The sequence below is a fragment of the Pinus tabuliformis genome, chromosome 7 (genome assembly GCF_031772625.1).
Source record: "Pinus tabuliformis cultivar Carrire ecotype Pingquan chromosome 7, CPIR1, whole genome shotgun sequence".
NCBI classification, from domain to species: domain Eukaryota; kingdom Viridiplantae; phylum Streptophyta; class Pinopsida; order Pinales; family Pinaceae; genus Pinus; species Pinus tabuliformis.
In genome coordinates this window covers 325,655,498-325,680,121 of record NC_142293.1, presented here as the reverse complement: position 1 = coordinate 325,680,121, position 24,624 = coordinate 325,655,498, and the positions used below count along the sequence as shown (strand labels likewise).

Sequence of the window (24,624 nt, the reverse complement as noted above, 5' to 3'; positions counted from 1 at the left end):
GTATAGAAAAATATACCCTATACTGAATACGGGACCCATAGGACATTTTACTTGCAAAGTTTCAACGCGCTTTCCCATTTTTCTTTCAATGTAACTGAACATTGATTTTCATCCAAGTTTTTGGAGTTAAAACTTCTTCTCCCTATTTCTTTACAATTTACAAAAAAATATTGGCTAGAGACATAACACATAATTATGAGAGTGAGTTGCAATACAATTTTTTTCATTTTTTAGGAGCATATGCTTGACTTCTTCCCAATGTGGTTAGCGTCCAGTTAAGATAAATTGCCAGAGCCTTTCAATTATTGTGTTTAGTTATGAACACACTCATCCAACAAATATATGGGATTGGCAGAATACATGGTAACTGATTAGTTGTTCACTTGTTATCCCCCCAATGACAGGTGGGACACACAGAGAGAGGAATCCTAACAAGGTGGCCTTTGTTACCAATCAACACAATCACTCCAAATACAAATGCGCCTGTAGCCACCTTCATTTTAAGGTCACCAATAAAAATTTAGATGAGCCCATGTGTATGGTGAATTTTTGAGGCTTTACTTTGACCTTCACACCCTCTAGCTCTATAATGTAGGCCTCGTACACCTCTTTTGAATAATCTGCAGCTACATTATTCACCAGCCGATGCACTTTCCTAGAGCCCATAAGATTCCCGACTGTGATTGAAGAAGTATTCAGATCTGAGGCCCAAGTCATTCTTGATGGGCATCCCATTTAATTTGCCTCACAAACAGAGGACTCGTCCACCCACGGGAGAGAGCATAGAAACTCGTATAATCATCAAAATCTTCATCAGTAACTCCAAGAATGAAAGAATGCTCATGTAAATAGGCTTTCATAATAAATCTGGAGTAATATTTGGAATAGCACCGGCATAAAAAATGAGTCACGGATCCATAACCCAACTCAATTAAGATTTTGGCCAATTTACAGATTACCCAATTTCTGAGCAGTGTCTGCAATTGTCATTATGCTGGCCACTTCCAGGTCGAAGTCTACATTATGCTAGCCACTTCTAGGTCGAAGTCTATAGTATAACTGCAGATTAAAATGTTTCCTTCAACCACTTTATTGATGAAGACTTAAGGATACCGGCAAGTATTCACTCTGCTGTAAGAATTGTTTTTGTCGAAAGCGTCCAGGGCAGTGACCATTCTGTAGTACACTGGTTCCTCTTTAGTGGGAGCTGATCAACAATGGTCCACATTAGATTTGTTTTTTCGAAAGATTGGCCATCACTTTTACACCAAATATAATTATTTCATAAATATCATAAACTGGCAAGTTACACTTACAACATGTCTCTAAAAATTTTAATCCACACAGTTGAAAAACAAATTATTCACATAACACCAAAACACTCAAACTAAAAACTTTTATTGCAAAATAAATGCAATTACAACACATTAAGCAAGAGAAATGAAGAGACTCTAGTAAATCTGTGCTATGGAATAATTGAACTGATTTAGTTAACTTACAAGAAAGACCAAGCCCGACATATTTTTTCCCATTGCCTAGTTGAACGAAGTTGCTATTTCAAAATGTGTTCTTTCACTCAATCTGTAATTGAGTTAAGTATTCACTCTCAAAAAAAAACTTTCATTTTAATTTTCCTATTCCTCATGCTAGAAATTTTATTACAAATTAGAAGAGTAATCCCAATATTTTATCCTTCTCAAAATTCTTTTGACGAATTGGGAGTACTTCTAGTCCATCAAATTCCAATATTTCCAAAATCTATAATCAAACTAAGTTCAACATTCACTCTCAAACAACAAACTTCCATATTATCACTACATTTTTTCTCAAACAGAGAAATAACTGTGAAAGAACACATTTTGAAATAACCAATGTGGACAACTTGACATTCCAATGTTCTATAACACAATATGTGAGCATATGAAGTGAACTTGATCAATTGCAGCTACCACATCTACCAAGTATCCTCCTATGGAATAAATTGCTTTATAGACCGCAATCCTGTAAATAAACCAACCGTCATGTTATTATGGTCATCCACAAGGTCAAAAGATTCTGCATCCAAGGAAAATAAAAATATATATTTTTCTTACCGAGCCCCAGGTGCCATGCCACTTGCATATCCGTAGTTGAAACCATTTACAGTCATAAGAACTCCATGATTTCCAGTGGCAATGGAGGTTGTATGGCTATTCACTGAAAATGATGAAGGCATAGGTTATATATATGATAAAAATTCCAATTGATTAAAACAATTGGTATTTTCATAAGTTCAAAAAACTGGTTCAGGTTGAAATACTTGAGGGTGTTCCATTGTAAATTTTGGAATATTTCAAAAATTCTAAGACATGAGTGAACTTAAATCGTTGACTTTGTCTATGTTATCAAATTGTCCAAATATTTCAGAATTTGCAATCTATATGGATTTTAAAAATAAAAAGTATGTACTAGAATCCAAAAACATCTATATCCAACATAAATGTCTTCTACTGGCATATAATTTATTACTGTCATCCTTATCTTGATTTCAGATTTCTGAATATTACAAAAATCAAGCAATCAACTGTTTAATTACCATCTTATCTGTGAGAATCAAATATTCTTGAATCTGCAATGGAATTAGGCTGGAATTAGATTGAGACAACATATTACATAGAGATGGACAAAAAATGTTACCTTCCATGGCCACCAGTATCAAAATGAGAAGCAGAATCTGGTATAACATTGAATTGGCCTGCTGCTTTTATTGATAAATCAAAATGTTGTGCACCTACGATCTTCCCATTGCAAGAAATTTTTGGGAATTCTTTGGCCACCTTGCATTTACCAATGTAATTCTCGTGTCTGTTCTTCAGATTATTGCATCTCCTGGAAAGGGCTCCTTCACTCAACTGAGAGTTGGAGATGCTCGGATGAATGGGGTTGATACCACTTTCAATCATCCCAATCACCACTCCTTCCCTCGAGTTGTGAGTGCCACCGAGTTGATGCCACACATGAGATGAAAGAGCTAGGAAATCAGGGGTGTGGGTGGTCATTTTTTCAATCTTCCCGTCTTTTTTAATGCACCTTACCCCTTCTGCCATTTCCAAGCATTCTGCTGCCTACAACCAATTTCTTTTTTCAGTAATGTGGTACAAAGCAGAATATATAACCAGCAAAAGGAAAAAACCAAAAACTGAGAAGTCACCTACCTTAGCCGAATTAGTCTCCACAACAAAACCATTGACAAGGTGATGATAACTATACAATTTACTATATGTGCCCTTTTAGAGAGTATTCTGGAGTACCATATTGTGGCTTTTGATCAAATAGTTCTGGTATAACTCTACATATTGGCTGCCAACCACCATTATTTATAAAAAAATTATTTTGAAACACATTTTATAATAATATTGAACATATAAATTACAGACTTAGTGGCATCCACCTTGATGCCTGAGAACGAACCAGTAGCAGGATATCCTGGAATCAAACCCTTGTAAGAAACCACAGGTTCATCTCTCATCAATATCACATAAACCTCCCCTCTCAAGGGTTCAAGAAACAACCCCGAAACCTGTATTAACACAAAAATAAATCTTGAAGGCATAGTTGTCACTAATGAGTCAATACAGGTGGTGGGTTCAGTTCAGTAATGGGAGTTGAGTTGAGGACTTCAAAGATAAGTTGTTGGCTACTGAATTTGATTTCAAGTAGGGGAAGAAATGACAGTGCCATGGCATGCATGTTGATTCTGCTGAGAATCAGGAAGCATAAAATGCATTCAATTCTTTGCAACTACCAGCCAAGGTCGTTAATGACTGCAATTGAAACCTGAATAATGTATCATTTGTTAACTACCCAGCATGCTCATGACACCTAATAATATAAGTATAGCATGTGCATCTTTATTAGAGTATAATATTCAGGTACATAGATGGCTCAATGCTTTTGATTAAATAACATTCCCATACTCTCATGCATGTTAGAATCCAGTCCTCAAATGTGGCAATCTTGCCAACTCGGAAATGTTGAAATCTTGAAAATTGTTAAGACTACTAAATTCTGCATGGGTATTAAACTTTACTTTCTTCGTATAAATTCCATTGAAGTTGGACCACTCTCAAATAAACTGGAATTATAAATGGTAATGTTAAAAATTTATGTAAAAGAATAGAAAAGGAGAATGTCAAATTTTACTAGATATGGCTTTGATATTTTCTTTTTTCCTTTTATTTTATATTTTTTTCTTGATATGGTGTGTTGTTTGGTATATTGTGGGGGACCACTTCAGGATGGAACTGGGCTGAACTGGCCTACCAGTCTGGTTTATAGGCTAGTTTGAGGTTGTACGACTGTGGGCTAGTATGAACCAACAACTTCCAGTTCGTTACACTGGTTTTGATAAGTTTAATTGTAATCTGCTAGCTAGAATTCAAAACAATATCACCCTGCAAAAATATTTTCTTTTGAGGAATTATTTGATGCTAGACATTTGATGGGTTTCTCTATATGGTCTTTCAATTTTTTTGCTTCTAAGTTTTTTTTTGTTCCTTTTTATTTTTAGTTAGCGAAGCTTGGAGCTCACACATGTAACTCCATGCTTATTAGGCACCCACATTTTCCCCATAACTTGGGAAATGCACCTCTTTATGTGAACCTATAACCTCCTTTCATAGTGATCTCTCTTCCTTCAAAATTGCTTTTGGCTTGTGATGAGGCCCCCTCCTAAGGGTCTAGGTTGTACCCTTGGAATAACTTATTGTCTAGAAATTTTCTTAAGAAACATATAGGATGGTTAATGGTGACCTGGGTACCAAAGAATGTTGGGTACTTAATATTATATGAACTTTAGGGTCCTTTTACAGAACTGTGGAGTAAACTCGGTTCTGCAAGATATTACAAGATTCTGACTATAGAAGAGAGAAACAACTCTAGATCCTAATTTGAATAATAAAATAGAATAAATAGAAGGATTAGTACCATATCTCTTTTACTAAAGCTTTAGGGATGTTTCATCACTCTTCTTGTAATCTCATGTATAATTTAATATCTTCCAAGTGATGAAGGTATCATAGGGTAAACTTAACATGAACCATGAGGTTTGAAATTCAGTGAACCTAAAAAAAAATAAAGTGTGGTTGGTGTTAGTGTCAGTCTTTGCAGCCTTCCTCCAGTGATCAAACATGCTCTTACAAAGTGATTTTAAAGTGTCGAGGTCAAATTTTGTCATTTCAGTGAGTCTTCAAGCAAAATTTGGTCACTAGGTACTAGGTCTAGGGTTTGCTTTTACTCCTGTCAAAGTTATCCAAATGTCGGTCTATGTCACTATTCAGCTGAGTGTACCATCATTCAGAGGGTTGTCATTATCATGTCAAGTTCCACTGGGTCATTTTACACCTTGTTCATGCTTCAGTTGCGCCTAGGCAAGGTTCATTTCCCTCTCTTAGGGTTTTGAAGGCAATTTCTCTTGGATGGTAAAATCATCGGCTAAGCTTGTATCCTGATGTTCATACACCTTCCCCTATCCTTAAAGTACCTTATCAAACACTTCCCATCACTAAAATCCCCCAAATTCCTCATTTTCGCACAAACCCTAGTTTCTTGCTACAACTTGGCAATTTTCTAGGCTAGGCCTGTGTTTTGCCTTTTTGGACCCCTTCCCCTCACTCAATTTCTAAGATTCCACTTTCCCCTACTTTCTAACATCCCTCCCCACTTCCCAAAATTTTCTCAAGAATTTAGAAGCCCCCTATCCCCTTCATTTCGCTTCATTTCGGCAAATCCCTTGTCCCACACATCGGGATAGGTTTCACTCAAATGATGTTTCTGAGCAAGAAAAGATGAATTTGGGAAAACTAGGAGAATTTTTTGTCCAAAACATTCCAAGGAAGAAAAACCTCCTTCACTTTTTGCACAGGTATCATGGTTTTGGAGAAATGTCAAAAATATAGTTGCCTTGAGAGAATAGATGCACCTCTGAAGTGACCTTTAAAAAATCAAATTTTCTCCTAGCTCAGTTGGCCAAATGACTTGCTTGATGAGTCAAATGATAGATAGACACAAAGATATTTCCAATGAGCTATCATGAGCTCAATTTGGAGTTGAGGAAGGCATTAAAAAGTTGACTGTAACAGCACTCTGCCTTTAGGCAGCCTCATTTGGCACATTTTGACCAGTTTTGAGAGATTTGATTTTTGACAGGGCAAATGAACTCCAAATTACACAATTCTGGTTGGGTTAAAATGTAGACTCAAAGACCTTTCCAACGCACTATCCTGGGCCCAATTTGGACACCGGTAAGGCCTCCAAAAATCACCTGGAAAACGGCGCGACGCACATAGAGAGCACGACGCACTGGGAGAAAATTTCCAGTGTAAATTTACACTGGCGCAGCGCACATGAAAGGCGCGCCACACAGGGCTAAAAGGCCTGAAAATTCAGCAAAATCACTCCAAATTGAAAATTCTCACCAAATTTCCTCCAATTTCACCTTTTACAAGTAATTTCCCTCTCTTCACTCAATGTTTGGCTTGCATGTTTGATATTTTGGACCTCTCCTCCACTCCTAGTATTAAACCCTAATTTCCCTCTATAAACCCTAATCAGTTTGTCTATTCCATTGCCCAGCATGATAACTCAAAATATTTACCCATTATTCCCTTCACCTTCATCTACATCTCATTCCCAAAATCCTCCCCTCACTCTCATAGCTTATGCTTTGCCCATAACCATATAAAATTCACTCATCCCTACAAACCCTAGAATATACCACTCATCCCCATTACATTGTCCCATTTACATTGTCAAAACTGTGCAAACTAAGAGAGTTGATTAAATCATGGATAGAGGTGATTCTGACTATGATGAGGAGACAACAAGTGACAGTTCAGCGGAAAGGAGAAGGCAACAAAGAAAGCCTCATAAGGGAGGCAAAATCACAAGAGAGGGAAACTATCAAAGATGTCATTATTTAGGAGAAAGAAGCCCAAATACAAGCTTTGATGGACAACTTAGAGAGAGCTAAGTTTGTCATCACTTACCTGGAGCAAGAAAACAAACAACTAAGTCATAAACAGGTCCTCATGGAACATGAGATGCTTAAGACAAAGAGGCAAAGTGACAAAGAGGCTCATAAAATAACAAAATGCGATGGATCCGGAAGATATAACCACACAAAGAGGCTCATGTCACTTTGACTCCTATCGAGCAAGAAATCGAGCAAGAGATCAATGAGGATCGCGAGGCCAATCTCGAGAGAGTCAACATGAATTTGGAGAGGCTGCTAGACAAGGCCGACAAAGACCATGCTTTGCTAAGACACATGGCTTATCATTACAGGACACGAAATATGAGTGCAAAGGCCTGGATAAAGAGCTTGAAGGCAAAATTGAGCAAAGCAACAAAAGAGGCAAAAGAGGCAAAAGAGCAAGATCGGCTTCGAATCTTGGCTAAAGCTTCCTTGGCACAACATAAAACTTCATAGAGGACCTCTAGCCTGAATTTCAAGAAATTTGGGGCAATTTTGGTCAGATGGTAATTTTTTGGTCAAAACACAGGTTTTTTCTCCCTGTGGCGCGGCGCTAAAAATTGAGAGCTCCGAATGAAGAATGGTTTGCATTTTTGGATTCAGCATGAAAAATGACGACTACTGGTGCTTGGACAAAAAAATTGGGCAAGATCTGAGTCTCCAGGAGGTAAAAAACACCCAAAACATGGCCTCTCTGCCCCTTTTTTGACACACATGAAGTAGTCTTGGGAGAATGAAGATTTGGAGGGGCAAATGAGCATCAAATTCAAAAATTCTAGTTGGGTTAGAAAGTAAACAAGACAGGATTTCCAACAAGCCCCCGTGGGCACATTTTGGACACCTGCAAGTGCCCCAAAATAGGCCCCAAAGTAGCGCGGTGCACAGAGAAAATGGCGCGGCGCACAGAGGAAAAATTGCCAAATTTGCTTCCGTTTTGCGAAATTTCGATTCGCGACTTCTCCAGGTGGGCCCTCTCATCTACACTTCGGTTTTTTGGCACCTAAGGCAGCATTTAAAGTATTTTTTCCCCAGATTGGCTTTTATCCAAGTGGCGAAGGAAGGTAAACGGTCACCCAAGCCATTTGTCATGTTTGTAACGCTGCACCTGTAGCTGATGGTTGGCTCTTCATCTCCATTTTGTAATGATTCGAGTAACTCCCCAACCCTTGGGAGTTCTATCTCTTCATGGCACATTCTATATATTGTATGTAAACCATTTTCAAAGGGTTGCTTAGTTTGTAACTTCTGGGAGACTGTGGGAAAGAAACTCTGTTTCTTCACTGTGTATTTTTGACAGAGAATTAATGAAAGGCAACGGCTCTGTTTCATGAGATTCTTGTGGTTGTGAGTGTAGCAAATGTGTCTCTTATGTTTTCATATGTATTTCGTTATGTTTCATAATTCAATTCATGTTCATTTCCAGTGAAATTTTCTGAGTGAGATTAGGTAGAATTCAATTTTATTGCTCTGCATGTGGGAAAATTTCATGTTCAGTGTTCTTCTTCTGTTGAAAAGGATTCATGTTCCTATGCCCTTTTCACACTCCTCAGCAATCTCTCCGTTCCACGTTATTCCAAACTAAATTGCTACACTTTCCGCCTGCCTTGCCTCACGAAGTAATCTGTGCCTTTGTATTAAATTCTCTATTCTTTGCTGACCGTTGGTCCCATACCATCCCAGAAGCTCGGTCATTCATAAAAATTGTTTCTTGTATCCATATTCACTTACTAGCCTAAGATCAATATTTCATTGTAAGTCATCTCAGACCATTTTTTGCTTATCTATTCACTGAGCGTGACTCGGAGAGAGCCCTCTCTTGTTCTGGTAGGGATAGCTACCAGACTAAGCATGGTTTGTGGTTACCCTGAATTTTGCCTTCCTTCAGCCTAGGGCAGATTTAGGTGCTAACATAGTGGCGACCATACTGGGGAAGAAAATGGTTTGCTTGAAGATTGTTTTGCCCCAGTACATCTATCAAGCTCAGATCTGATGGTTGATGGTGAACAACGATCAGACATAAGAAGACGGCTGAAATCATTCACCTGGCGACTCCATTCACTGAAGAATCCAACAATCGGTGCTTCATGGTGACTCCACTGCAGAGAGGTCAGTAGCTTTGAGATTTTCAAGATGGATTGGGTTGCAAGAAGATACGCTCCCATGAGCCGAGATCACATTCCAGGCTTTCCAAATAAGATTCCGAAAGTATATTTGTCAAGGAATTTGCCTACATTTAAAGATGATGGTAAGAAGGACGCTGCTTTACATCTAGTTCGATTTCACATGCATATTCGCAAGTTGAAAGTTGATTCTCCTGAAGATTGATTAATGAAGATATTCATGGCCACTCTAGAAGGTGAAGCTCAATCTTGGTATGAAAGTTTGCCGCCTGCTTGTATTTACTGTTTAAACGATTTTCATGCCATGTTCATTGAAAGATATAAAGACTCTTATCCAACATTAAATCTAGTTTATGACTGTTGCAAACATGCTTCTACTTTTATTGAAAGCCTTGAAAAATACTATGAGGATGATAATTTTATGGATGATGAGATCATGGAAGCCCTGGATGAAAATCCCTTTCAGCAGCATAAAGACGATCATGAAAATTTGCAGCATGATCAAGATTGTAGTACGGTGGAAGAGGAAAGAATTTTGCATCTTAACAGTCAATAGGAATTACATGAAATGGATCAGCAGTATGAGGGATATTTATATACACCTTCACTTGAAATTAATGAAGACAATCACTATTTGAGCGAAAGGAAACAAAAGGTCTTATCTCCTTTGTCTGAAGACGAGATAGGTCAACTCTTGCACGGTTATGTTCCAGCTCAAGCTAAAGCAGATTTGCAGTGCACACATGGTCAAGAAAGTGTTGGTGAAACTTCTTCCTCTTTTGAAAAGGATGACAGTCCGGTGAACAGCTTTATAGATCAACAGGTTGAAGAATTCCATATGGCTAAAAGTGATGAAAGAAAAAGTGTCGTTTCGGATCTGTCCATAGAAGAAGACAACATGCAGGGAAGTCCAGTTCTACTTTCAGAATGTGATAACGTTAAGTCAACCCTTTCAGATCTAGATTCGGATTATGGTGACCAAGAAAACCTTGTACTAAGTCCCATGAAAGAGAACTCTGCTGCTGAAATCATCTGGGATGAAGAAGACAGAGTTTTGGATCCAAATGTTCTCATGTCATCAGAACACAGTCTTCATGAAGAGGTAATCCAGTCAGCTCATGAACAACAAGATGAGAATTTTGTTCAAGTAAGTGAAAAAGGTTCCTTGGATGAATCGTTGGTAGATGATAGAAATGTCATGCTTGGGTTTCAAGAATCATTCAAAGTTTCTTTTCTCATGATTGATGAATGCAAAGACAATCTGGCTGTCATATCATATGAAAGTGACCTACAATACATTCAGGCTTCAGAAGATCAGATCATTCGGGATTCTCTTTCAGATTCTTCCTCATATGTCTCATGTTTTGAAGTGTTATTTGAAAAGGAAATCTGCTCATCCAATTGTTCAGAATTTTTTGAAGACTAGGAGCATACTCTTATTTATGAAGAAAGACCAGAATCAAGAGAAAAAGATACCTTGTTTTTCAGCAGGAGGAAAGACTTCATGTTTTTTAGGATCCAATGGCAGATTTGTTGCAGTCAATAGTGAAGGTGATTATTGCAGTATTCAGTGATGAAGGGGATCATGGTCAATTACGTTTTTGGAGGCCCAGTTACCAGTATTTGTTGTTGACCAAAAGATCTGATTCGGAGAATCAATCAAGGAGGCATCTACTTGATTGGTTACATTGGAAGACACATTACACATGATTGTACATATTGCATTAGTACACAGGTGGCTGTCATCATGATTTGAAACCCTCGAATCTTGATGCACTGCTGCCATCGAATAAGTTTTGTCAGTTCTTGTTTTAGTTAAGTCAGTCATGAGTCATTTCCTTTTGCATTGAGTCGGTTTTTTCAGTCATGTTGGTTTCATAATTAAGTCGGTTTAAGTCAAGTTTCAGTCAATAAATGAGTCGAAGTCTTGTGTTGTTTGTCGAAATAATGACTCCATAGCCCAATGGACGAAGGCACTGTCTAGCTCTTCCAGAGATCTGCAGTTCTTGGCACCTCCAAGGAGCTACCATCCCCCATTGGAGCCAATGTTAGTGTCAGTCTTTGCAGCCTTCCTCCAGTGATCAAACATGCTCTTACAAAGTGATTTTAAAGTGTCGAGGTCAAATTTTGTCATTTCAGTGAGTCTTCAAGCAAAATTTGGTCACTAGTTACTAGGTCTAGGGTTTGCTTTTACTCCTGTCAAAGTTGTCCAAATGTCGGTCTATGTCACTATTCAGCTAAGTGTACCATAATTCATAGGGTTTTCGTTATCATGTCAAGTTCCACTGGCTCATTTTACACCTTGTTCATGCTTCAGTTGCGCCTAGGCAAGGTTCATTTCCCTCTCCTAGGGTTTTGAAGGCAATTTCTCTTGGATGGTCAAATCACCGACAAAGCTTGTATCCTGATGTTCATACACCTTCCCCTATCCTTAAAGTACCTTATCAAACACTTCCCATCACTAAAATCCCCAAAATTCCTCATTTTTGCACAAACCCTAGTTTCTTGCTACAACTTGGCAATTTTCTAGGCTAGGCCTATGTTTTGCCTTTTTGGACCCCTTCCCCTCACTCAATTTCTAAGATTCCACTTTCCCCTACTTTCTAGCATCCCTCCCCACTTCCCAAAATTTTCTCAAGAATTTAGAAGCCCCCTATCCCCTTCATTTCGCTTCATTTCGGCAAATCCCTTGTCCCACACATCGGGATAGGTTTCACTCAAATGATGTTTCTGAGCAAGAAAAGATGAATTTGGGAAAAATGAGAGAGGTTTTTGTCCACAACATGCCAAGGAAGAAAAACCTCCTTCAGTTTTTGCACCGGTGTCATTCTTTTGGAGAAATGTCAAAAATATAGTTGCCTCGAGAGAATTGATGCACCTCTGACGTTACCATGGGTAAATCAAATTTTATCCTAGCTCAGTTGGCCAAAAGACTTGCTTGATGCATCAAATGATAACTAGATGCAAAGAGCTTTCCAATGAGCTATCATGAGCTCAATTTTGAGTTGAGGAAGGCATTCAAAAGTTGATTGTAACAACACTCTGCCTTTAGGCAGCCTCATTTGGCACATTTTGACCAGTCTTGGGAGATTTGATTTTTGATAGGGAAAATGAACTCCAAATTGAAAAATTATATTTTTTTTGGAAATTAGACTCAAAGACCTTTCCAATGAGCTATCCTGCGCCCAATTTGGACACCAGGAAGGCCTCCAAAAGTCACCTGGAAAAGGGCGCGACGCACATAGAGAGCGTGGCGCACTGGGAGAAAATTTCCAGTGTAAATTTACACTGGCGCGACGCACATGGAAGGCGCAGCGCACAGGAATAAAAGGCCTGAAAATTCAGAAAAATTACTCCAAATTGCAAATTCTCACAAAATTTCCTCCAATTTCACCTTTTACAAGTAATTTCCCTCTCTTCACTCAATGTTTGGCTTGCATGTTTGATATTTTGGACCTCTCCTCCACTCCTAGTATTAAACCCTAATTTCCCTCTATAAACCCTAATCAGTTTGTCTATTCCGTTGCCCAGCATGATAACTCAAAATATTTACCCATTATTCCCTTCACCTTCATCTACATCTCATTCCCAAAATCCTCCCCTCACTCTCATAGCTTATGCTTTGCCCATAACCATATAAAATTCACTCATCCCTACAAACCCTAGAATATACCACTCATCTCCATTACATTGTCCCATTTACATTGTCAAAACTGTGCAAACTAAGAGAGTTGATTAAATCATGGATAGAGGTGATTCTGACTATGATGAGGAGACAACAAGTGACAGTTCAGCGGAAAGGAGAAGGCAACAAAGAAAGCCTCATACAGGAGGCAAAATCACAAGAGAGGGAAACTGTCAAAGATGTCATTATTCAGGAGAAAGAAGCCCAAATACAAGCTTTGATGGACAACTTAGAGAGAGCTAAGTTTTTCATCACTTACCTGGAGCAAGAAAAAAAAACAACTAAGTCATAAACAGGTCCTCATGGAACATGAGATACTGAAGACAAAGAGGCTCATAAAATAACAAAATGCGATGGATCCAGAAGATATAACCACACAAAGAGGCTCATGTCACTTTGGATCCTATCGAGCAAGAAATCGAGCAAGAGATCAATGAGGATTGGGAGGCCAATCTTGAGAGAGTCAACATGGATTTGGAGAGGCTGCTAAACAAGGCTGACAAAGACCATGCTTTGCTGAGACACATGGCTTATCATTACAGGACACGAAATATGAGTGCAAAGGCCCCGATAAAGAGCTTGAAGGCAAAATTGAGCAAAGCAACAAAAGAGGCAAAAGAGCAAGATCAGCTTTGAATCTTGGCTGAAGCTTCCTTGGCACAGCATAGCACTTCATAGAGGACCTCCAACCCGAATTTCAAGAAATTTGGGGCAATTTTGGTCAGATGGTAATTTTTTGGTCAAAACACAGGTTTTTTCTCCCTGTGGCGTGGCGCTAAAATTTGAGAGCTCCAAATGAAGAATGGTTTGCATTTTTGGATTCAGCATGAAAAATGACGACTACTGGTGCTTGGACAAAAAAATTGGGCAAGATCTGAGTCTCCAGGAGGTCAAAAACACCCAAAAAATGGCCTCTCTGCCCCTTTTTTGACACACAAGAAGCAGTCTTGGGAGAATGAAGATTTGGAGGGGCAAATGAGCACCAAATTCAGAAATTCTAGTTGGGTTAGAAAGTAGACAGGACAGGTTTTCCAACAAGCCCACTTGGTCACATTTTGGACACCTGCAAGTGCCCCAAAACAGGCCCCAAAGTAGTGTGGCGCACAGAGGAAAAATTGCCAAATTTGCTTCCGTTTCGCGAAATTTCGATTTGCGACTTCTCCAGGTGGGCTCGCTCATATACACTTCGGTTTTTTGGCACCTAAGGAAGAATTTAAAGTATTTTTTCCCTAGATTGGCTTCTATCCAAGTGGCGAAGGAAGGAAAACGGTCACCCAAGCCATTTGTCATGTTTGTAACGTTGCACTTGTAGCTGATGGTTGGCTCTTCATCTCCATTTTGTAATGATTCGAGTAACTCCCCAACCCTTGGGAGTTCTATCTCTTCATGGCACATTCTATATATTGTATGTAAACCATTTGCAAAGGGTTGGTTAGTTTGTAACTTCTGGGCGACTGTGGGAAAGAAACTCTGTTTCTTCACTGTGTATTTTTGACAGAGAATTAATGAAAGGCAGCGGATCTGTTTCATGAGATTTTTGTGGTTGTGAGTGTAGAAAATGTGTCTCTTATGTTTTCATATGTATTTCGTTATGTTTCATAATTCAATTCATGTTCATTTCCAGTGAAATTTTCTGAGTGAGATTAGGTAGAATTCAATTTTATTGCTCTGCCTATGGGAAAATTTCATGTTCAGTGTTCTTCTTCTGTTGAAAAGGATTCATGTTCCTGTGCCCTTTTCACACTCCTCAGCAATCTCTCCGTTCCACGTTATTCCAAAATAAATTGCTACACTTTCCGCCTACCTTGCCTCACGAAGTAATCTGTGCCTTTGTATTAAATTATCTGTTCTTTGTTGACTGTTGGTCCCATACCATCCCAGAAGCTCGGTCATTCATAAAAATTGTTTCTTGTATCCATATTCACTTACTAGCCTAAGATCAATATTTCATTGTAAGTCATCTCAGACCGTTTTTTTCTTATCTATTCATTGAGCATGACTCGGAGAGAGCCCTCTCCTATTCTGGTAGGGCTAGCTACCAGACTGAGTGTGGTTTGTGGTTACCTTGAATTTTGCCTTCCTTCAGCCTAGGGCAGATTTAGGTGCTAACAATTGGTTTAGTTTAGGTTCTCTATGTTTAGTTCAACTTATGAAATGTGTCCTCAAAACTTCAGATCTCCATACAACTGTTAAATGTGCCCTTCATGACTGTATGGAGAATTCACTGAATTTAACTCTTGAGATTTCAATTTAGGCCCGAACTTTATACAAATTTAGACAAGTTCAAAAATTGTGGGGAAAACATGTTGTGCTCTAGAATACATGAATTGGTAGCGTGTTGGGCTCCCTTAGAAGGGCACAACATCCAAACCTTATGGAAAAATTCTAATTTGAATCAAACCTAATCATTGTTGAACCCAAACCATGTGAAATAGGTGAATAGTGCATAATGTCTTAGAGATTGAATGTATAGGGGGTATAATTTAGTATCTTTCTAGTGATGAAGGTATACTTGGATAAAGTTGGATCCTAATGACTGAAGATCATAAATGTACCTTAAGATTAGACACTGGATATATGATTCTAAACTATTTTTTGTGAAATTAATTTTGTAGGCTAGAGAGCGTTTAAGAATAAATTATGACAAGATGTGTGCACTACTAAGACATCAGGATGCCAAAGGAGAAGACCATCAACTTGTTGACAAAACAAGGGATGTGATAAAACGTTTACATACAGGGATTAAGGTTTTAATCCATGCAATTGATTCTGTATCGATGAGAATCCAGAAGTTGAGGGATGAGGAATTGCAATCACGACTTGTGGAATTAATACAAGGGTATGCCTTTACATTTTAATTTACTATATAGTATCAAACAACATACATTTCCTTGTTTCCTATTTCCCAAGTTTCCAATGATAATGTAATTTCAAGGAAGGAATGGTAAACTTGGAATTTTTAATACAAGAATACTATATAAAATAAGCACTCAAATGAAGTCTCATTGAAATGTTTCCAATGAATTTTAGGATACGGGTTCACGAAAAACGAAAGTGTTTTCAACAACATTATATTAGAGAGAAAAAATTTCATGAAATATTTTAATTAGAAAGTTGAATGTCCTTCACTGGACGATAGAAACTCAACATATTTTATGCAAAGGTTGTATTTAATTAATGTCAAACCACTAAAAAAGACTTGAAACTGATTAATATTTATAAAATAAACTTTAACATCTGAGATTGAATGCCGAAATTTTTGTAGTGAAGATAGGAATTTTACCTATATAACACTAAGAGATCTTTATTCAAGTGAGGAGTTGCTAATAAATGGATCATTCTGAAAATTTGAAGTTGGAGGTGCTTGTTGAGATGGTCCAAAAGAACTGTGATTCACAAAAGGATTAAAAAAATAGAGAAAACCATTGCATGGCATGAGTTACAGAAAAATGAACTGGTCACCTTTTTTAAAGCATCTCCAACAACACAATCTTCAACAAAACTGGGCCAGTAACTAAAATACATGCTTTGTGATTTCTTTGATCTTTTAAGGTTAACTACATTCATGGGTTTTTGGTGGTTTCCCAAACCTGCCGTTGGGAAGGAGTTTGTTTTGATTGACATAACAGACAATCTCTTCTAAGTTTTTTTTACTAAAGGAATCGACAATTGGACTGGTCTCGTACTTGCGTGACATGGGGTTGATATTATTTCCAACTCTCAAGGATGCAAACTTGAACCCATATAAGGATATATACCCCAATATCAGGGCATGCAAAAAAAGTAGAAACTCCTTTGGATAATCATTACCTCGAAATATTTGGCAACATAGCTTCTATTTCTTCTATTTCAATGTGGTGATTCTATTTATCTTTCTATTTTGTACACTTTAGAGCAAAATAGTATGCCAATCTCCCTAGGATTTTGGAGGTAACATGGATAAATATATAGGAAAATAAAACCACTTACTCATAGAAGTTAGCACCTTTTATACCTCTGATAGGCATAGCAAGAACATTAGAAAGCAGTAGAAAATCAAGACAGCTGATAGAATAAGCAAGAGATCTGTGAGAGGATGTTGAGAAATGCATCTGAAAAATTCAAGTAACAAAAATATCCAGAAAATTATGAATATCCCACATATTAGCAAAGAGACTTTATATAAGGGGGAATGTATCTCAAACTTCAAAAAAATATTACATTTAGCAATTGTATAATCCGTTGAAAGGATAAGAACAAACTGCAGATATATTGGTAATAATACAAGGGATTATGCTCATTTCCAATAATCTGCATATATGCAATAGATGAAAGTTCTTCATCATTTTGAGCTATTAAGTAAGAAACTATACAATAATATTCCACAAACATGCAATATTTAACATGATCCAGTAGTAGAGCATCTCATTCTCCAGATGAGACAATTTTTAAAACCCTACAATCTAGAATCTTGTAGTCACATCAAAAAGATAAATTAAACATGTTCATATAAGAGGGGAAATTTTCAGCATACCCATTCCTAAAGAAGATACCTCCACTTATTCATGTTGCTGCATATACCTCTGCAAAGATAGCAGATACACTAAGTGATGAGTACAATAAAAACACACGTGTTTCATGAAAAAAATTGTAACTATAACTCATCTACAACTTTCCTTTATCATGAACCATAGAAAAATCCTAAGAAATATGCAAAGTCCTCCGAAGCCATTTTTGTCCATGGAAACAGTCTGTTTTTTATGGTCATAATCAAAGGGTAGTTATTTTGAATTGTTAGTCAAAATGACAACTAAAGACAATTCCATCATAGCCTTTGTACAAGAAGAGAATGATCAAGCTAATAGATTCTTAAGGATAAAATAAGCCTGACTAACTCTGGCTCCTATTCTCAACAATAACGGGGTTAGCAATGGTATAAATTAAGAGGTCTTGAATGCAATTTCAAAACTTGCTATTCTACAACATCTGATTGTGAAATATATATCTCTGACATTCCATATCCTTTATGTTGGAAATGAAAATCCACGCCTCGATATCAAACCAATTCATGCATAAATAAAATGGTATGTAGCTTAAAGGTAGAGATGTCTGTTGGTTAGGGCCAGGTCCTATGTTCAATTCTTAGATTGTCCACGGGACAGGTTGGCTGGTAGCAACTTGAAGGTTTGAGCCAAGAGGCTCCACAAAAGCCTGTATCAGAAAACCATTTACAATTTTCATTATGTAATGGGTATTTAGCTCAGTAATAGAGCAACCCATCTACAGGGACATGTCCTAGGATCAACTCCTATCCTATCCTCATTTTAACTTGATTTAATACTTTACCCATCCAAATTCAATATAACAATTTATAAATATAAGTATAAATTCAACAAAACGGAACATGTTATAGATTAAACTGAAGCCTTTCTAAGCGACTAAAACTAGTATATCTATTAATGCCGACCAATGGAAACTTCTCTTTAAATATAATTGCATGTGGTGAGAACAGAAAATCGAAAATGCTAATGGAAAGAATTCATTGTACAACCCAACTACAGACATATCTACCTCGATGCTTTTTCCATATGAGACACCATAGATGAAAACCCCAAAACCCTAAAAAAACCCTGCAGCTCTAAAATTGAGACAACTTCATGGATACATAAAATTTTTCTCTTATTTATGTTTATTATCAAGTATACTTCTACTCATGTGATCCACTAAGGCATTCTCCACCCCCCTAATGCAATGCATGATATGATCTTACTGTGCAATTTAATATAAGATGCACTTTGGATGTGCTCTAAAACAAAAAGAACTTAATTTTGAATGTGCTCCAACTGTCCAAATTCTTTTACATATTTTAGTGCAATGCAAATTTTTCTACCCTTTCACAAGTGCATCTATCCAAATTTCACACCTATCAACAATTAAACATGTATAAGATTCCATTGAAGGCCATAAGCCAGACTTAAAAACAATTATCTAACAAGTACAAATGCTTACTCAATCCATTGCAATTTGGAACTACTTGAAAACTATTATTGCCACAACACAATAAATCCAAAGAGTCTAGACTTCAAAAAGAAAAATTACCATATGGCATAATTCAATCCATGTTCCACTCGACTAATCCTCTAGAAAGAGCATCTGGTAATTACCATCATAACCTCTACTGCCCGTATGAAACAAACCTCATCGAATGTTGCATTTATTTAAAAATATTAAAGTATGAGCAATGTTCACTCCTTTTATATATAATTGTGTTACTTATTAAATAAGCTTCACAAAGTTAATCTTTAAGCTTTCAAAATTGAAAAAGTAAACAAAACTAGATCTTGATGTAATAGTTATTGGCATAAATCAATGCAATCGGGGTGGAAATCTCCAACAATGTCATGTGGAAAGTGTAGCTCATTTGAACTCATAATGTTTTGCATTAGTTGAAAAGGAAAAGGAATGACATATATATAAGATCATGTAGATATTGGCAGTGAATGTAAGTTTAATTGAACCAACAGATAATAAAATTCAGATAGAACATGGTTTTTTACATGCTAGTCCAAACCTGAATATGAAAATTGCCAGAAAATAGTGGATTTCCTGTGACAAGCTGAAATAGAATAATACCCATGTTTCATAAGTCTGCCTGCATGCAAATACACAAATATGAGTGCAAGCATGTATTATGATTTTAAGTTCATGACCAATAGTTTATAAATCTGGTATTCCCGTGAGATTAAACCATGAAGAACCACCTTGGCATCATACTTCCGAAATTGCATAATCTCAGGTGCCATGTACAAAGGTGAACCACAAAGCGTTTCTACTAACCCTTGGGGTTGCAGGGACTTGCAACAACAAACAGAAACATGAGTAAAATTAGATAGCTTTACATGGAAGAAAATTCATTGAGATGGACATCAAGAATAGGAAACAAACAAAAGAAATTGCTTAAATATATGACCTGAAATTTTCAATAAAAAAATTAAAAGGTATGAACAAATAATTTCCTGAAAATCCTATCTAATTCCTTAAAGAAGTGTTGTATGCATTTGGATGATCCTATATAACATCCAGAGATCCATTCAACACTTATAAAGCTAAGTTCCAAAGGATAACAGTTAGCTCAGACCCATATCTAACAAAGCAAGAATAAATATGTGGTCCTAAAATGACTCATCAGTAGATGAAAGAGGTTTATAACTAAATATACCTCCGCATATGAGAGTATATGGTGAGAAATACTACCAATCATGGATGCATTTATATATGCACAAGAATTGTTAAATCAGGTATAGGTTATCCATATCAAGGTCTTTCTCCATAAAAAAATCTCAGAAGTTGGGTAGATTAAAGCTAAAGAAAATGTAGGGCATAGGCCTTTCTATGTGTCTGTTTCTCTATGCAAACATAGATGGTCCATGTAAACATATTAAAGATCCACTAGATAGTAGACAAGGAAAAACACACAAAGGCCATAATATCAATGGGCATGAAGAAACTAAAGTCCATGGAAGCCATTAATAGAGGGCGGTGGGTTTAATACCTTAGCAAGGTTGACATAGAAGAAGAGCAGTTTCTTGGTATTGGAGACTTGAATCCTCTTCTTTGTGAACATCATTCAGATCCATGCTTCCATGCTTCCAACTTTCTCAGTGATTTCTTCCACGACCATCATTCCTCTGCTTTTCTCTTCATGAAATCTTCCCCGCTCTTAAAAACAATAATAATCTAAAAACCATACATCTGATCCTTGAAACCCTTGGAAAGAATTTCATTGGCTTCATCTAGCACAAACATCTTGATATAATTAGGGCAAAGAGAGTGCCTACATAACATGTCAAACACACGGCTTGGGGTTCCAACAACAACATGAACTCCACTTATGAGTATACGCTGATCATCAAAAACATTTGTTCTACCTGTGCATGCATGAACTTTAAATTGCAAGTAATCCCTGAGAGCGTGCATGACCTTTTCAATTTGTTTTGCAAGCTCTTGAGTGGGGGTGAGAACCAAATCTTGGTATTCCCGCAAGCCAAAGTCCAGTTGCTAGAGAATTCCAGAACAAAATAGTAGAATCCTGGAACCTTTTCCTCCTATTCCTCCTTTTCCCAACAATGAGTCGCAATTATCATCCAGCTTGAGGTCATCGAGGTCCTCTTCCAGCTATTTATCATGGCTCATCTTCTAAACTCAGGAAATCGAAAGGCCTTCTGGTAAAAGATCCCACTAACTTTCTAGGATTTGAACTCGCGATCAGTCTGGGTAAATTATTTGCAGACTCCCTCCGCTCTCGATACTCCCGATATCCCTTAACCTTATTTCTCCATCCGCCCTTATGTTTTGCCTCCGCCTGGCAGATTTATTGAATAAAAAATACCTTATAATATCTCATATTGTCATATAATATATAAAAACCCTTTAGAGGCCTATTATATCTCCAATATATTATTTTATTTTTTCTTCATTCTTAATACCTAAATATGAACACACGTGTTATGATATTGCTTTTGTAGTGAAGCCCCTGTGGTTATTAACAAGCTTCAAGGGAAAAGCAAACTCAAGGATGCAACTTACATGGCAAGACATTGAAATTGTATGTTTGATTAATGTTATTTTATTATTATTATTATTTATGTGCAAGTTAATTGAAATTTTAATATATCATGTTACAAGCAAAAGTCAAATCTTGTTTCTTCTGAAGATCAACCAATTATAAATGATTGTGAGTTCATCCATGTTGAATGTTGGACAAAATATGATAGCTATAAACCTATTCTTCTGAATTGAGTAGATGGAAAGAGTCATAGCCAAATACTGGTTCATGACGTTGTCGTAAGAAAACTAACATATGAGGATAAAGATGCAAAATGAGAGATAGTTAACATTTATCAAAAACTGCAAGCATTGATTAACTATCTTATAGATTTATGTTCAAATGAAGGAGATTGAGTTTTGGATTTATTCTCAAGTTCAAGTAAGTTTTATTATATAAAATTGAATTTTAATATTTTCCTTTTTAATTTTTATATGTTTATAATAATTTACTTAATTATTTCTTTTGTGCTTGATGATTAGGTACAACACTAGCATGTTTCTTACAAAAATGAAGAAATTGCAATTTTTTTCAACAAAGAATTAACGCTCTTCAAATTCTTCGAGATGCAATGCAAGAATTTGGTTTGAGGAAAGAGAATTTTAATGAATCACGTGTGGAAAAAAGGGGAAAGGAACCTCAACCATCGTTATATGGAATGATTGGAAAATGACACTTTGGAAGATTTGCAAACATCAAAGATCCATTAGAAGAGGAAAATGACCAAACTAAAGTAGAAAATATTATGGAAGAAGACATTAATGAAGCTCTAGAAGATGTTGAACATGGATTATATGATATTATTGATTAACTTTAAGTTATGTGTGCAAATAAAGCTCAATTTTGAGAGCTATTCATTAGTTTTTCTTATAATGTTTTGACATTGAGATTTTATGAGAATAATGGGTATTTGATTATTGTTGTTATATGTTTAATATTTGCATTATCTGATTTTCACTTTAATTTTTATGTGAATCATTATTTTTTGTAAAACAACTGTGATTACTATTAATTTTTGATATAAAATTCATAAAAAATGCTATTTTTTAAAGTGTTTTTGTTAAGATTTCCCCATAAAAATCGTTTACTTGACATGTCATTTTTAACAAAAAATCACAAAATGTGTATTTTTTGTCAAATGTTTAAAATTATTTCTTTTTTAGTGAAAATTATTTGATGTGCATTGAGATATTAATTAACAATACATAAACATAAAGAAACCTAACTTTAAAATATTGACCCTTTTTATTTTCATTTTTTAACTATGCGAAAAAAATGAAGATTTCATTACAAAAAAAATTGAAAAGAAAAATTAAAAAAACACAAATACATAAATGCACTTAAAAGTAAATATCTCAGGGAAGAAGAAGACATTAAAAAATGTAAAGTGTAAAAAATAAACCCTCTAAAAAAAGGGTTTGATGCTACATCAACACTTTTCAAAATCAACATGAAAGTCATTCACATCTAAAAAGAATGTTCATAAGAAAATTTAAAGTGCTAAAATATGCTAAAAAAAGGTGTTTTCAGAATAATCACTTTTCAAAATCGGGTGATTTTTTTGCTACCTCAAAAAAAATGGGTAATCGATAATTTTCTTGTTTGATCGGTAACTATGTACTTCAATGACAATTATGTCAGATAAAATAGCTGGGATTGATACAATCTATTGAGTTGCTTGAATCTTTAAAATGTCTTAGAGCTCTACTAGGGATCATGCATAGTTTAAACTTAACAGTGGTAAGTGTAATTATTCAACCAAGTTTTAGATATGGCCACACTAATTACAGAGGTATATAGTGACTATAGTCTACAATATGCTTCAGATTTATGAGTTTTGCAAAAGAGCTCAAGATATGACTAAAACCTTAGTGAATAGGGTGAAACTCCACCTCATATTTTTCAAGAAAAATAATGAGAATTCTCCTTAATGATTGCTCTTAGTTTAGTTATTTAAATCACATGTTAGGGCCTTTAGAAAAACCAAAAAAACATACCTCGGAAGTTTCCACAAGCAGGTATTGGTATTGTTGTCTTGGAGAGCAACAAATGACCAACTTATAATCTTCAGAAAACCATGCACTTTGTTATGTCCAAGGCTAATTTTTTTCTGTTGATTTCACTTTAATACCATACTCTAGGCATACTAATATCTTGTATCTTCAAGGACTGCCCAGAAATGATCTGACCTAAGCTCTGATCTTCAGAAAATGTATGCAAATATACATAGTGTGATTAGGGCATATAATTAGCGTGCAATTTCTTTAGAGAAGTCCACAAAAGAATCTCTATATCAACCTCAAAGTTAGAAAAATACTCCTTCACAAGCTCATGGACAAAGTGTCATATCATACTCATAAATCAAATATGATGCAACCTTAAACTTGTTTGGACATGTCTGTGAACTAATCCTCCTAGCAAGCTGAAAGAATCTCAAAAGCATGCCTTAGGATCCCAGGAGAGGAAGGGGGCCGAATAGAACTTTTACAAGTGTCAAGAATCTTTCTATAAAAATGCCTTCGATTTGGATTCATAATTGCATGTTAACTAGCTAGGAATTCCCCATCACAGGGCTGGATTCCACCTTAGCAACCAACACTGAACTTCAAACAAGGTCTTAGGGTTTCTTAAAGGTATTGTTTAGAGGACATGCCAAAAAATTTTCATTGAGGGAGAGATTAATGGCCTCAGAATAGGCCTAAGAGCTCAATGAATTCCATACCAATAAATAAAAGATAAACCCAAGAACTTTTGACCTTCTTCAGATGTGCTTGAATACCCTGACCGTAGAAGATATCTAAGATAATTTCATTGTTCAGATTGCATGTACTTGAGGAGAGAATAAGCCTCTTTTTATAGTGACCAAGGAGGGTTCTAGGAGGAGGCTAACCGAACTTCAAATAGAGGGAAACAATCCAAATTTTAAATTAATTGGAGCCAAAAACACCACAATTAAGTAGGCCAACTTATACTTTAGAAGGGAACCATTTCAAATTGAATTTTGAATATCACAAGCAATAAGACCAAATTAATCTTGATAATATTTTGACAAAAAAATATTTATTTTAGTCCTTTAATGAAATTCTCTTTTGGCTTCAACTTTTTTTAGCCAATGATAAGCTGCCACTTCAACCCATTTTTGGGACTTTGACCACAAGAAGGGGGTTTTAATATTTAATCGAGCATATCTCTCAAATCATGAGGACCCTCGTGATGCCCCACA

General features: G+C 36.3%; 1 protein-coding gene across 1 annotated transcript; it reads right to left on the bottom strand.

The window, feature by feature from the left end:
* Nucleotides 1-239: 239 nt before the first annotated feature.
* LOC149247244 (subtilisin-like protease SBT2.5) lies at nucleotides 240-21,041 on the bottom strand. The gene is made up of 3 exons (XM_089458163.1): nucleotides 20,349-21,041; nucleotides 2,677-3,104; nucleotides 240-1,207 (listed from the first exon to the last, which is right to left on the bottom strand). Exons 1-3 carry the CDS (start codon nucleotides 20,421-20,423, stop codon nucleotides 1,198-1,200), a joined length of 513 nt encoding a protein of 170 aa, XP_089314289.1. The 5' UTR covers nucleotides 20,424-21,041; the 3' UTR covers nucleotides 240-1,197.
* Between the last annotated feature and the right edge of the window lie 3,583 nt (nucleotides 21,042-24,624).

Coding starts and splice junctions, on each gene's coding strand:
- LOC149247244 (XM_089458163.1), bottom strand. CDS start 20,423: ATGATGTTCACAAAGAAGAGGATTCAAGTCTCCAATACCAAGAAACTG. Junction 3,105..20,348: donor TCTATGTCAACCTTGCTAAG/GTATTAAACCCA, acceptor AATTGGTTGTAG/GCAGCAGAATGCTTGGAAAT.